Source organism: Sarcophilus harrisii, chromosome 2 (assembly GCF_902635505.1).
Source record: "Sarcophilus harrisii chromosome 2, mSarHar1.11, whole genome shotgun sequence".
Lineage (NCBI taxonomy): Eukaryota > Metazoa > Chordata > Mammalia > Dasyuromorphia > Dasyuridae > Sarcophilus > Sarcophilus harrisii.
Window position 1 is genome coordinate 344,073,193 of NC_045427.1, and position 12,846 is coordinate 344,086,038.

At 32.0% G+C, this 12,846-nt stretch overlaps 1 protein-coding gene across 2 annotated transcripts in view; it reads right to left on the bottom strand.

The window, feature by feature from the left end:
• The window catches only part of SMAD5 (SMAD family member 5), a 46,866-nt gene that overhangs the window by 16,381 nt on the left and 17,639 nt on the right, over window positions 1-12,846 (bottom strand). The window contains exons 1-3 of one of the 2 annotated variants that reach the window (XM_023503397.2): window positions 11,057-11,559; window positions 5,153-5,744; window positions 4,298-4,549 (exon numbers count right to left, since the gene is read on the bottom strand). In XM_023503397.2, the coding sequence (XP_023359165.1) occupies window positions 4,298-4,549; window positions 5,153-5,555 (655 nt within the window). In that variant the 5' untranslated portion in view covers window positions 5,556-5,744; window positions 11,057-11,559. Of the gene's footprint in view, window positions 1-4,297; window positions 4,550-5,152; window positions 5,745-11,056; window positions 11,560-12,846 lie in introns of those variants that run through there. The other variant, XM_031953016.1, reaches the window with a different exon arrangement.

Genomic DNA, 12,846 nt, shown 5'->3' on the forward strand with positions numbered 1-12,846 from the left:
ATCTTAAACCAACAGTTTGCTCATTTGATGAGAAAATGTTTTCAGAAATGTTTTCAGATACTCTAATTCATTTAAGAATTTAATAAAAATTTTATCTTTATGTGCAAAAAATTATGTTTTAAAACCTGTACATATTAAATATTCCTGAGAATACCCCTCACAACCACAAAAAGCACAGATAAATTGAAGGATAGAAAAAGAATCATTTTAGGGCTCCTTCAACTATTGATTATACTTGTGTCAAGGAACCATTACCCTTTATACTGTTTCAGTGACAAGATATCTATCCAGGAAACCTATCTTCACTTTATCCATACTTTTTTGTTCAGTCATTTCATTCATGTCCAACTTCATGACCCATTTGGGATTTTCTGAGCAAAGATAACTAGAGTGCCATTTCTTTCTCCAGTTCATTTTACAGATGAGAAAACTCTGAGGAAAACAGGGTAAGTGACTTGCCCAGTGACATGTCATACAGCTAGTTAAGTATCTGAACTCAAGATGAACTGCTGACTCAGCCCAGTACTGCACCACATAGCTGCCTATAATGCAAACTTATACATCTGATATTTCATTAAAATGACAGGGCATAAGTCCTTTTACAAAATCTATTACTTTGGGTCTGATGACCACAATTTCATCCTAGTCACCAGTCATAAAGCACTCTATATCAGAAGCTATTTATTCTCGTCTCAAAATGCTTTTGAACCATCAAAACATTTTCTTAGCACTGTACCTAAAATACAGTAAATATTCAAAGAATTTATTATTCATTCTTCAACTGCTTCTTCCCACCCCCAATTTAAAAATAAAGCATAGTATACCTTTTACTATTTGGCTTTATGTGAAAAAAGTTAAAAAAAAAAATTTTAGAGGGGGAGCTAGGTGGCGCTGAAAAAGCAAAGCCAGAGCACCAGCCTTGAAATCAGGATGACCCAAGTTCAAATGTGGTCTCAGACACTAGCTGTGTGACCCTGGGCAAGTCCCTTAACCGCAACTACCTCAGCCAAAAAAAAAAAAAATAAAAATAAAAATAAAAAGAATTTAGGATCCTCTTTTCTAGGATTTTTTTTTTTACAACAGCAATTTTAAATGTGCCATTATTTTAGTTTAAATGTAATACCGCTTACATATTATAAAACTGAAAGCCTGATTTTCCTTTTGACTTGTGAGATTAGAATCAAGGCAGTTATTATAAATCAACAAGTTTAAAGAAAAAATCACCACAGGTAGGGTCAAGTGAAAGTTTTTGCACAATGGGAGAGATCTGTTCTTATCTGTAGGCAAAGAAGGGGTCAGTAAATAAAGGAGTTTAAAATTTAGGGACAAAGAGATGGCTAAAAAGACAAATTCCTAGAGAAGACAAGAAGAATGGGAATCAAGGACATTAAATAAAGGGTTTATGTTGTTAAGGAAAACAGCCATGTAACATAATTCTCAAAGTGAAAAAAAAAAAGTTTCACTTCTAAAGTAAAGGAGAAATTCTTAATATTTACAATAATGATGAAAGGCTTACTTTTCACTTCAATTATGGTACAGAGAAAAAGAGTTTGGATAATAGTTATTAAAGCAACAAGCAGCAGTACTTATCACACATATTCTATGCAAAATGTTAGTCATTATCTTCATTGGAAAAACATTACTAGTTTTCATAAATCATTCAGACTTAATATCCAATAATTAAATATCCAAGGGCTCACTAAGCTATTGACAGCAGCAGGGTGCTTATAGTTAAGCACCTACTCAGTGTGATTGATGAGATGATTCTCTACTTAAGCACATACTTAGTTGTGACCCTCCAGAGAGCTAGCCTGGACATTATATTTACTACCTGCATGACTTTGGACAAGTCTCATCTTATCTTTTTGCTTTCTCTCTTAATTCAAAATTTCATGTCCTGCTTTCCTCTGTTCCTTGGTCACACTTCTAATTAGTTTAGTCATTATTCAGTTGTGTCCAATTCTTTGTGACTCCATTTGGAGTTTTCCTTAGCAGAGTCACTGAAATGGTATGCTGTTTCTTTCTCTAACTCATTTTACAAAAGAGAAAACCGAGGCAGACAGGATTAAGTGATCTGCCCTGGCTCATACAACTACTAAATGTCTGAGGATAGGTTTGAGTTCTGGAAGATGAGTATTCCTGACTCTAGGTTTGATGTGCTAACTATTGTGCCACTTAGTTGCTCATAGATTCTTAAAATCCAAATGATGCTTATTCTTAATTTTGAGGTCACAATTCTACCCGTTGTACTTATATCTCCCTATGGCCACATCCACATCAAGATATTACCAACACCTTCCTCACCTGCCAAGTAATTAATGTTTATCCATATCAATATATAAAGCTTGCTATGGAGTAGTCCATATATATATATATATATATATATATATATATATATATATATATATATATATCGATAGATACATATATAGATATATCAATATATAAAGCTTAATAAGTAATCAGATTATAAAGGAAAGAGTCCTGAGAACATCAGAAACCAAATAGCTCAGAGGCTACAAGAGATTAAATTACATAAAGAAAAAAGTTGAAGCAGTAATTTATATATTTATTAACAACAATAAATATCTTGTTGAAACATTTTTAAGTGAAAGGCATAAATCTGTTACTGAAGCATCTCAATTGTATGTTTTGAAATTTTAGTATAAATAGAAAGTTTAATATAATTCCTAGGGGAATGGGATGGTAATATTCATTTAGTTCTTACCACGTGCCAGATACTGTGCTGATCATTTACAATCATTATTTCTTTTGATTCTCATAACCATCTTGAGAGGTAAGTGTTATTATTATCACCATTTTGCAAATGAAGATATCATGCTTAATTGAACATTTGGTTTCAAATCTTATATTTGAATACATTATTATTTTGCTTTTCTGCTTTGATAACTATAGAGTATATACTAAATATAAGTTTTCTATCTCAATTATGTTGTTACCCACAGACCCATTCTTTTAAATATTATTTACCATCAAAATGCAGACAGGGCTAATCAACCCTAACTCACACAGATCATAAGGAATTTGTATTCAAAAACAATTTTGTAGAGAGCTGAAACTCTGGAGAAATATACTTGAAAAAAGGTGTTAACGCAGTGGAACTGATGAGATAATGGTTCTCTAGTTCACATATATACTTAGTACTTAGTATGGTGACATAATGGCTCTCTAAGTTCACACATAATCAGTATGTGTAATGATATAATTACAGATAAGGGCTAAGAAGGACTGAAAGATAGACATTCTATCTTTGACCAGCCTCGTGGTGGCTCTCCTGCCTCCTGCACTAATGGGGAGACTGGTTGAGACTGGCAGACAGTCAGACTGCTGGAGGAGACTGGGTCAGACTATGACAGAAAACTAGTCCAAACATTATACAATTTAAGATTTTGCTTTTTGTTTATCATTGTTTTCTCCCATGAATGGAAGGCAGTGACAAAAAATTTCACATAAATGAAGGTCCTAGCCACTTGACTTTACTGTCAGTATTACATCTGCCTATTAACACATGTAGGAAACAACAAATAAGTGGCCTTTCAAAAAATATACTAATTACTCTCACTATTCAAAGCAAATTATTTTACCAAATATCTAAAAAAAAAAAAAAAAACTACTGCTTTTTAAAAGTCAAATTTGAACAGTATGAAAATGCTTATAAAAACATAACTACTTCATAAGCTCCTAACAGTAAATACCAAAGGTCAAACATTTTTATGACCACTTTTTAAAAGGAACAGTGATCATGTGTTAAAATTTATTATATATATTACATATTAGGTTTTTTTTGGGGGGGTGGAGGGAGGCAATTGCAGTTAAATGATGTGACTTGCCTAGGGTCACACAGCTAAGAAGTGTTAAGTGTCTGAGCCAGATTTGAATTCTAGTCTTCTGGCTTCAGGGCCAGTGCTCTCTATCCACCACACCACCTAGCTGCCCCATCTTACATATTCTTAAAGAAAAAGAAAATTGCAAAAGATTCATAGCGTCACATAAAACTCTCCTTTCTATTCAAGTTGTTTACAGAAATATTCTGTCTGCCTTTTCTGATACATCCTTATCCTCTCCCTTTCCCCAGGGAATTTTTAAAATTCAGAATTTTTTTTTTTTTTAAAGGCAAGAGCCAAATTTAATCTTTCTGAAATGAAAACTATTCACTTCATAAAATAAAGTTAAGTCTAACTTTCTTGGGTTATATAAGTAATCATGATGGCAAGTGGCTACTAAAAGAAATACTGGATTTGAGATTTGGAGAGATCAAAAAAAATTAATTTCTTACCTGGGAGTTGAAATGGACTTCCTGGTCCAGAACTGGCAGGAGAATTGGGGTATGTGCTGCTAGCTGGAGAAGGAGGATAAGGGCTGTTTGGTGATAAGGGGAAAGGAGTGTTGTTGGGTTGCTGGAAAGAATCTGGAAATGTAGCATTCTGTGGCATATGTGGTTCATTGTGGCTTAGATTCCTGAACTGAACTAGAAGGCTGTGTTGTGGATTGAATTCACTATGTCGAGGCACTAATACTGGAGGTAAGACTGAAACAAAATAAAACAATTATCAAAAATGCTAAAATAAATACTCAACATGTCACTAATTGTCACTAATATTAATATTAAAGGTTAAGGATTTAGAAATATATGTATATATATTTTAATTCTTTCGAGAAGATAGGCCTTAGAGAATTATTTCAAAATCAGATTGAACCTAGCACCACTAAAGCTATAACAAGTCCCTTTAAGTCTCAGTTTCTCATTTGAAAAATAGGGATGATATTTATCAGATCTATCTGATTGAATTGTCAAGGTCAAATGAGATAAGGTCAGCAAAGAACTTTAAACTATATATTTCAGCTATCATTAACTTATACAAGTTCCTACCTGCTGTTTTTAAGCTTATTCTTTTCAAAAACATGCCTTTCTCTCATCTTATTTCATCTTATAAATTAAAGGCTCTGGCCACCATTCCATGTGATCATGGAAATTTAGGAATTTAACAAATTTTAAAAAAAAATTTAACTAGATAGAATAAAAAACCAATCACTTTATCTCTAGCAAACTCATTATATCAATTAAAATGAAATGTAGTTCTGAGCTAATTTACCCTCTTTCCAGGGGGAAAAAAAAAGGTCTAAAACATACCTGGACTTTCCACTCTCTTATAGTGGTATGGATTGATACAAACTTCCTTTTGTTTAGACCCAAAGGGAAATTCACAAATATCCAATGGCTTCAGTTCATGATGACTCTGTAAATCAGGCCAACGCCAGACTCGGCAGTAAATAACATGGGGTAGGCCTTTTCTGTGAGAAACCTGTAGTCTTCCATCTAAAGATCTAGGAATAGTAACACACTTGCTGGGCTGTCCAGGGCTACTCAGTGCTTTTTCTAGTTCTTCCATTGCACCCTTTTTCTTTTTTAACTTTTTTACCAAAGCATCAACTGCTTTTTCTGCCCATTTTTCTTCTTCATCACCTTGTTTCCAGCCCAATAATCGTTTTACAGCTGGGCTAGTAAAAGAAAACAAACTGGCCATTGACGTCATTTGAGATAACTCTTCAAGAAACTTTACTATTAAATGTCAATGTATATTTGAAGCTATTATCACAATTGATAAACAATGATATTATCAAAAATGATAAACAAATTTTCTACAGATGAACCAATTAACCAATAATGGGAAAACACTGCTTTATCTTCATGATGATTCAGCATTTCTGGCATCAGGTGTATCCTAAAGAAAAAAACAAAACCAGGATAAACATTTAAATTTTTTTTTAAATCTGCAAGGACATATTTTTGGTAAATAAAACATAGAAACCATAATTAGCTTTTTTAAAGATTTTTTTAAATGCCCCAAAAGTTGCTAATTCCATATAATTTTTAAAAAACTCTTAATAATTATTTATTTTTACCATTCATTAAAAAAAAAAAAAAAAAAAAACTGAGTTCCAAATTCTCTTATTCCCTCCCACCATTCCTCCATTCATTGTGAAGGCAAGAAATGTATTATCAATTATACATGTGAAATCCTGCCAAGAATATTTCTATATAGTCATGTTACAGAAAAAAGTTTGAAAACTATGCTTCAATTTGTAGTTAAGACTCCATAGTAGTTCTTTCTCTGAAGATGACTGATTTTTAAGCATGATTCTTCAATGTTTATTGGCTGTACATATATTCTTGATATTAAGAGGCATGAGTAAAATCTACACCTTTTCAAATGTTCTAAAACTTTTAACATTTCTCTTCAGGACAAAATCAATGCATTTTTTTTTTTTTTAAAGGCAAAGAGTAGTCTTCAGAGTATGAATTACAGCAGATAGCATGTATTTTAGCTATACTCTTTTAATTTGATATTTTGTTTGAATACAATAAACTTCCATATCCAAATACCCTTAATAAAATCTACTACCATGAGGGAAAAAAACCTGCAAAGAACTTAGGGGTTTATCCTTTTATTTTAATGGTACATTGGTATTTGATCAGTTTTGTTGTTTCTCCATATATACCCCATTTTAATATTAAGAGATACAAACACTTAACTCATATCCCCTCCAAAAAAAAGTTTTATCATCTCTGATAAAGACAAATATCAAAAATTATAGTTTTTAAAGTGCCTGTAATTTTACAACCTATTTTATTCATTAGCCCAGTGAAAAATGTTAAACTATTAAGAGTTTAGGCACTCTGGAAAATATTTAGTGTATAGATTTTAGATAACAGAATCTTTTAAGCTTAGCTTGTTAAGCCATTTTGCTTGCTGCTAATTTGCTAATTGAAATGATTTACAATGTGCTATTTTCGGTTTAATAATTACTCATTAACTAGTGACTTGGGATTTTAAAAAATCAGTTCATATAAATAAATAATAAAAACCAAGTTTAGAATGGAGAACCAATAGAGAATAAAGAAAAGTCCTATATGACAACTGTAGAACTGATATGTTAATAGCATATGAATGTCATTTTTTAACTCTTCTTAAAGAATCAACAGGCTAGAAGTCTCCCTCTAAATTAGGATTTCTTAACTTTTTTTGTCTATTTCATGGACCCCTTTTTCAGTCTAGTGAAATACATGCACTTTCTTCTCAGAAAAAAATACCTTTATAAGTGAATAAAATACACAAGGTTTTTTTTGTTTTTGTTTTTGTTTTATTTATTTATTTATTTAATAGCCTTTTATTTACAGGATATATGCATGGGTAACTTTACAGCATTAACAATTGCCAAACCTCTTGTTCCAATTTTTCACCTCTTACCCCCCCCACCCCCTCCCCTAGATGGCAGGATGACCAGTAGATGTTAAATATATTAAAATATAAATTAGATACACAATAAGTATACATGACCAAAACGTTATTTTGTTGTACAAAAAGAATCAGACTCTGAAATATTGTACAATTAGCTTGTGAAGGAAATCAAAAATGCAGGTGTGCATAAATATAGGGATTGGGAATTCAATTAAAATACACAAGGTTACAAAGAAAACCAAATATACTGAAATATAGTATGAATCCCTGCTTTACATCTTTTGACAATCTGTAAGTACTACTCTAGCATCCAAGAGTTCCACTTAATCTTTCATTTTCAATACATAATTAGTCCATCTACTTTTCTGATGACATCTGAAAGTTATTCTACTTGCCAGTCATCCTGACCTTTGTCTTGCCATTGGTTCTGGAAGAGAATGAGGTTGATGGCTTTGTGTAACTGCCTCACTTAAATCCAATTCACGTGCCAGTCAAAACATCATACAGTAATGTCACTAGTTCTCTTTAGAAAACAAAGGATGAACAACAAGGACCCCTTCTATATATGATAAAAATTCAATGGATGAGAAAAATATGACAAATACTATTACTATTATGCACTCTGTCATTCTGAATGAATTGTTATTTTTACAAATTCTAAGAGGGATCAAATCACAATATACCACACTGAGCATCTGATGATCTAAGGATTTCAGATGGTAATGGTGCTACTCCAAATGAACCTCAGAAAAGGACTGAAACTATAAACAAAGTCCAAATGCTGACCTTACATACTTACATTGAACCTCTAAAGATTCTGGGACTCAAATAAATGATCTGACAAAAAAAGAAAACAAGTGCATGTTTCTCCTATCTTCTCGATGTGCCTCATTTTCAACTCTTGGGATATAATTAGTAACTTAGTGCCATGAATGATGCCATGGATGCCACATATTAATGGCAGTCTTAAGTCTTCAGGACTATACTTTGTCTGCGGCCCTAGGTTGTGTCTTCAAACCACGTGTTTACAGACATTCCCTAGGAACTAGAGCTTTGGAAATAACATTAATGCCTAAGGTTTAAAACTCATCTTCTATTTCTCTGAGCAATCTCTATTTTTCCTTTCTTTATTGTATTATCATTCATCTTCAATTTGCTTAGTACGGTTGCTCCCCAAAACACAGTCCTCGGTTCTTTTCTCACCTCTCTTGAAAACTGCATTTTCTCTTTTAGATCCAGGTTTTATCTCTACAACAGAATCAATGTTGATTCTTGAATTCCAATAATTTTCATTCAACTACCAGCTGGATATCTCTACTAGAATGTCCAAAAACAGAATTCCTCTTACCTGCTTCCAAATTTTTCTATTTCTGTTAAGACCACAACCATCTCCCCATAGTATCTATTTTACTTTCTCATTTACAAGCCTATAAGTGATTATAAGATGAGAGAGAGAGAGAGAGAAGAAAAGAGCTTTTCTTTAGTTTCCTAAATAATATCTATCTAAAACCAAAAGCAAACATTATATGTAGTAGAGAATCCTTAAGATCAGTACACTTTATTGCCACTGTTATTTGATCTAGAATTAGAAATGAAGGAAAAAGAGAGTAAAGAAATAGTGGCAAAAAATAATTGTCTAAATTCAATTACACAAAAACCTTTATATAAAGACTTTCAGAATTAAAAATATTGCTTATTTTCATGCAAATATAATAAAATTGTCAACATTAACCTAAATTAACTTATTTAGATGAATAATAATGACCATACAAATCAAACCACCAATAAGTTGCTTTAAGAATTAGAAAAAAAAGAAAAACATAATTCTAGAGAAACAAAAGATCAAGAATCTCAAGGGATGAAAAAGATAGAAAGAAAGAGGACTTTATAGTATTAGATCTTAAACTAAACTTCAAAGCAATAATTTTAAGTTAATTGGCATTGGTTAAAAAATAGAAATGCTGATTAATGGGAAGGATCAGGAGCCCAAGATCCAGAAGCAAATGCACATGGTAATGCAGTGTTCAGTAAGCCTAGACTCCCAATTACTGGAGTAAGGATTCACTGCTTGACCAAAAAAAAAAAAAAAAAAAAAAGCAAGGTTGGAAAACTAGAAAGGAGAGTGGCAGAAATAAGGTTTAGAATGGCACCTTATATCACATGCTACAATAAATTAAAAATTATACATAATTTAGATAAAAAAGATCACACCATAAACAAGTTAAAAGAGAATGGAAAGAAATAGATTTTTCTCAAAAATGAATAAGGGAAAACTTGGTCTTACCAAAAAAAAAAAAAAAAAAAAAAAAAAAAGGAGCAAATGGACAATTTTGATTTCGTAAACTCAAAAAAGATTTTATTTTGGGTTTGTTTGTTTTTTTTTTTTTTTTGTACAAATACAATCATGGGAGCTTAAAAAATAGCTGAGGAAAAATGCTTAAGGTTCGAACATTAAAAAACAAAAACTAATCCCCAACAAAACATAGTAAACAGGTAATTGCTAAGAGAAAAAAAAAAAAAGCTAGCTATCACCAGACATGAAAAAATACTCCAAATCACTCATAATCAAAATGCAAATTAAGGCACAGAGAGCAAAAAGGGGAAATGGCAATAGCTGGAATAGATATAGGAAGAAAGAAACTAATCTCATTACTGGTGAAACTTAATTGGCCTAACCACAATAAAAAGCATTTTAAATAAGAATTTATTTATTATTATATTAGTATATAATTTTTGATCCAGCAATAACAGTAGTAAGTATATTCTCTATGATATAAAGAGGGAAAGATCTCACACATACATTCTCTTCTACCAAAGCTATATTAATGAAATTCACTGTCATATACAATACTCATCCGTTTTTTGTTTGTATATGGAAGCATGTACATTGACATGTAAAGTTCAGAATAACCACAGAAAAAATAATACACACACACACACAACTACACAAACAAGGTAATTTCAGGAGGAATCAGGGACCAGTAAAGGCATAATAAACAAGACAAAAATACCCACACTAGCCATGTTCAATGAGCATATGTCTCAATTTGTACCCTAAATATACATCATTTCTTTTGTCACGATAAAGTAGCAACCCTCTTCATCAGTCCCCTAGAAGCAAGATCAATCATTGTATCAATCAGAGTTCTTAAGTCTTTCAAAGTCATGTCTTTATAATTTTGTACTATTGTATAAACTATTATACTGATTGTATTCATTTCATTCTGCATTAATTCAAACAAGATCTTCCAGGTGTCTCTCAAACCAGTCCTTTTCATCATTTCTTATAGCATAACAGTAATCCATTACGTTCATATACTATAATTTGTTTAGTCATCCTTAATGAGCATTCTTGACAGTTTCAAATATTCTACAATCACAAAAAGTATATCTGTGAATATTTTTGTTCATATTGGCTGTGGATATTTTTGTTTATATGGATTCTTTACCTCCGGATTGCTTAGGTAATAATATGCCTAGTTGTCTTATTGCTAGGTCTTATTGCTAAGAAAATTTGTTCATCCATTTCCCAAATGACTGGTACCCTCTTCATTTCCAGCTGTTTGCCACTATAGAAAGCATTGCTGTATTTTAGTGCATAGGATGTTCTTTTATTTTTAGATCTTGGGGGACAGTTCTGGTAGTGTTACTATTAGTATATATAAAAGATACACACAGAAACACATATGACAAAGACACACAGAGATAGAGAGTTTAGCAAATTTGGGGGCATATAACTGCAAACTGCTTTCCAGAATGGTTATACCTACGTACACAGCTCTAACAGTACATACCCATAATCCCTCAAATATTTGTGATTTAAGATTCAATTCCAATTGTAGGTAGATTTTTTTGGTTCATTTTGGTTCATTTCATTCTTTTTTTCAGAAACTAAAGCTGCAAATATAAAAAAGCATAGAAAACAATCAATACCTTATATTAAGAAAAAAGTGGTCAAATAAGAACTAGGAGAACAGAGTGTCATGAAAATCTAGAGTATCAAGAAAACAGCAGAAATGGACGTATTAAGGGATTTGTGAAGATGAGGAAGATACATAATCATGCTTCTGGTAGGTAAGGAACCAGCCAATAGACAGATAAGTTAGATAAGTTAAAGTTAGAGTGGGGATGGTTAGGGCATACTAGAGAAGACAGAATGGAATGATCACTTGTACATGTTCTTGACTTAGCAAAAACAAGCCACCTTTTCATGTGAGACAAAGGTAAAGATAAGAGTGACAGAAGACATCGGGATGAAGTTATAAAAGAGAAGAAGAGGGAGCTAGGCAGTAGCCTCAATTTTTTAAATAAAATTATCCAAAGGATCTCAACTAAGAGAATGGGGAAAAGAAATCTTTGATAGGTTTAAGGAGAGATGAAAAAACTTGGAAAAGCCCTTGTAGTAAGTAGGATAGTGATTCAATACACTGTGTAACATAATATTCCAAAATGTATAATCCATATGTTCTCTATAAATAAAACATTAGTTTGTATGCCTCCTAAAGTTCTAGGATGATAGGGACTTCTGGCTAAGATGGAGGTGTATGATAGATCTTACAAAGAAACCCAATTCTCTCATTTAAATTCCAGCACTGCATAGGAAGAAGGACAAATTGAACAATGATCAAAAAATTCAAAAAAGAAACCTGAATAACAATCTCCATCTGGAGTTATCTACCATTTTATATCAGAGATCCTGGAGCTCCTCAGGATTACTTAACATTCAGGAATTTATATAGACTAAAATGAAGCTTTAATCTTCTGTTCCTATCATGTGTCAAGAACAAGCTTGATACTTTTAAGAAAAATCTAGCTTAGAGGGGAAAAGTTAGAATATTGCTCCTACAGTACTCCCCCCCAATTCTAGTTTTATTAGATTTAGTTGATAAAGATTTTATTAAACTAGATTATAGTATCTGGCCATTCACTGAATTATCAAAGCTAGAGGACCTCAGAGACCTTCTAGTCCAAGTATATTATATAACAAACAAGAAAAGTGACACCTAGAGATAGGAAGTGACAAGATCAAACAATAAGTGGCAAAACTGGTATTCAAAACCAGATCTTGATGCCATTCTAGTAATCTTTCCATTAGACAACAGTGCTTTGTAAACTTATTATTCCATTTTGTAAGCTTTGTAAAGCTTATTACTCCATTATTAAAATTTATTCTAGATTTGTTTTTAAGGGATAATTTATTTTTTATAATAGCTTTTTATTTTTCAAAATACATGCAAATTTTCAACATTTACCCTTGCAAAATCTTATGTTCCAAATTTTTCTCCATCCCTTCCCTAGACATCAAATAATCCAATATAGGTTAATAAACATGTTCAATTCTTCTTAATGTATTTCTACATTTATTATGCTGCATAAGAAAAATCAGATCAAAAAGAAAAAAAAATGAGTTAGAAAAAACAAGCAAACAGTAATAACAAAGGTGAAAATACTATTTTGTGATCCACATTCAGTTCCCCTACTTATCTCTCTGAATGCAGATAGCTCTCTCATCACAAGACCCTTATTACACCTCATTATTGAAAAGAGCCAAGCCCATCATAGTTGATTACCAATATTCTCTTGG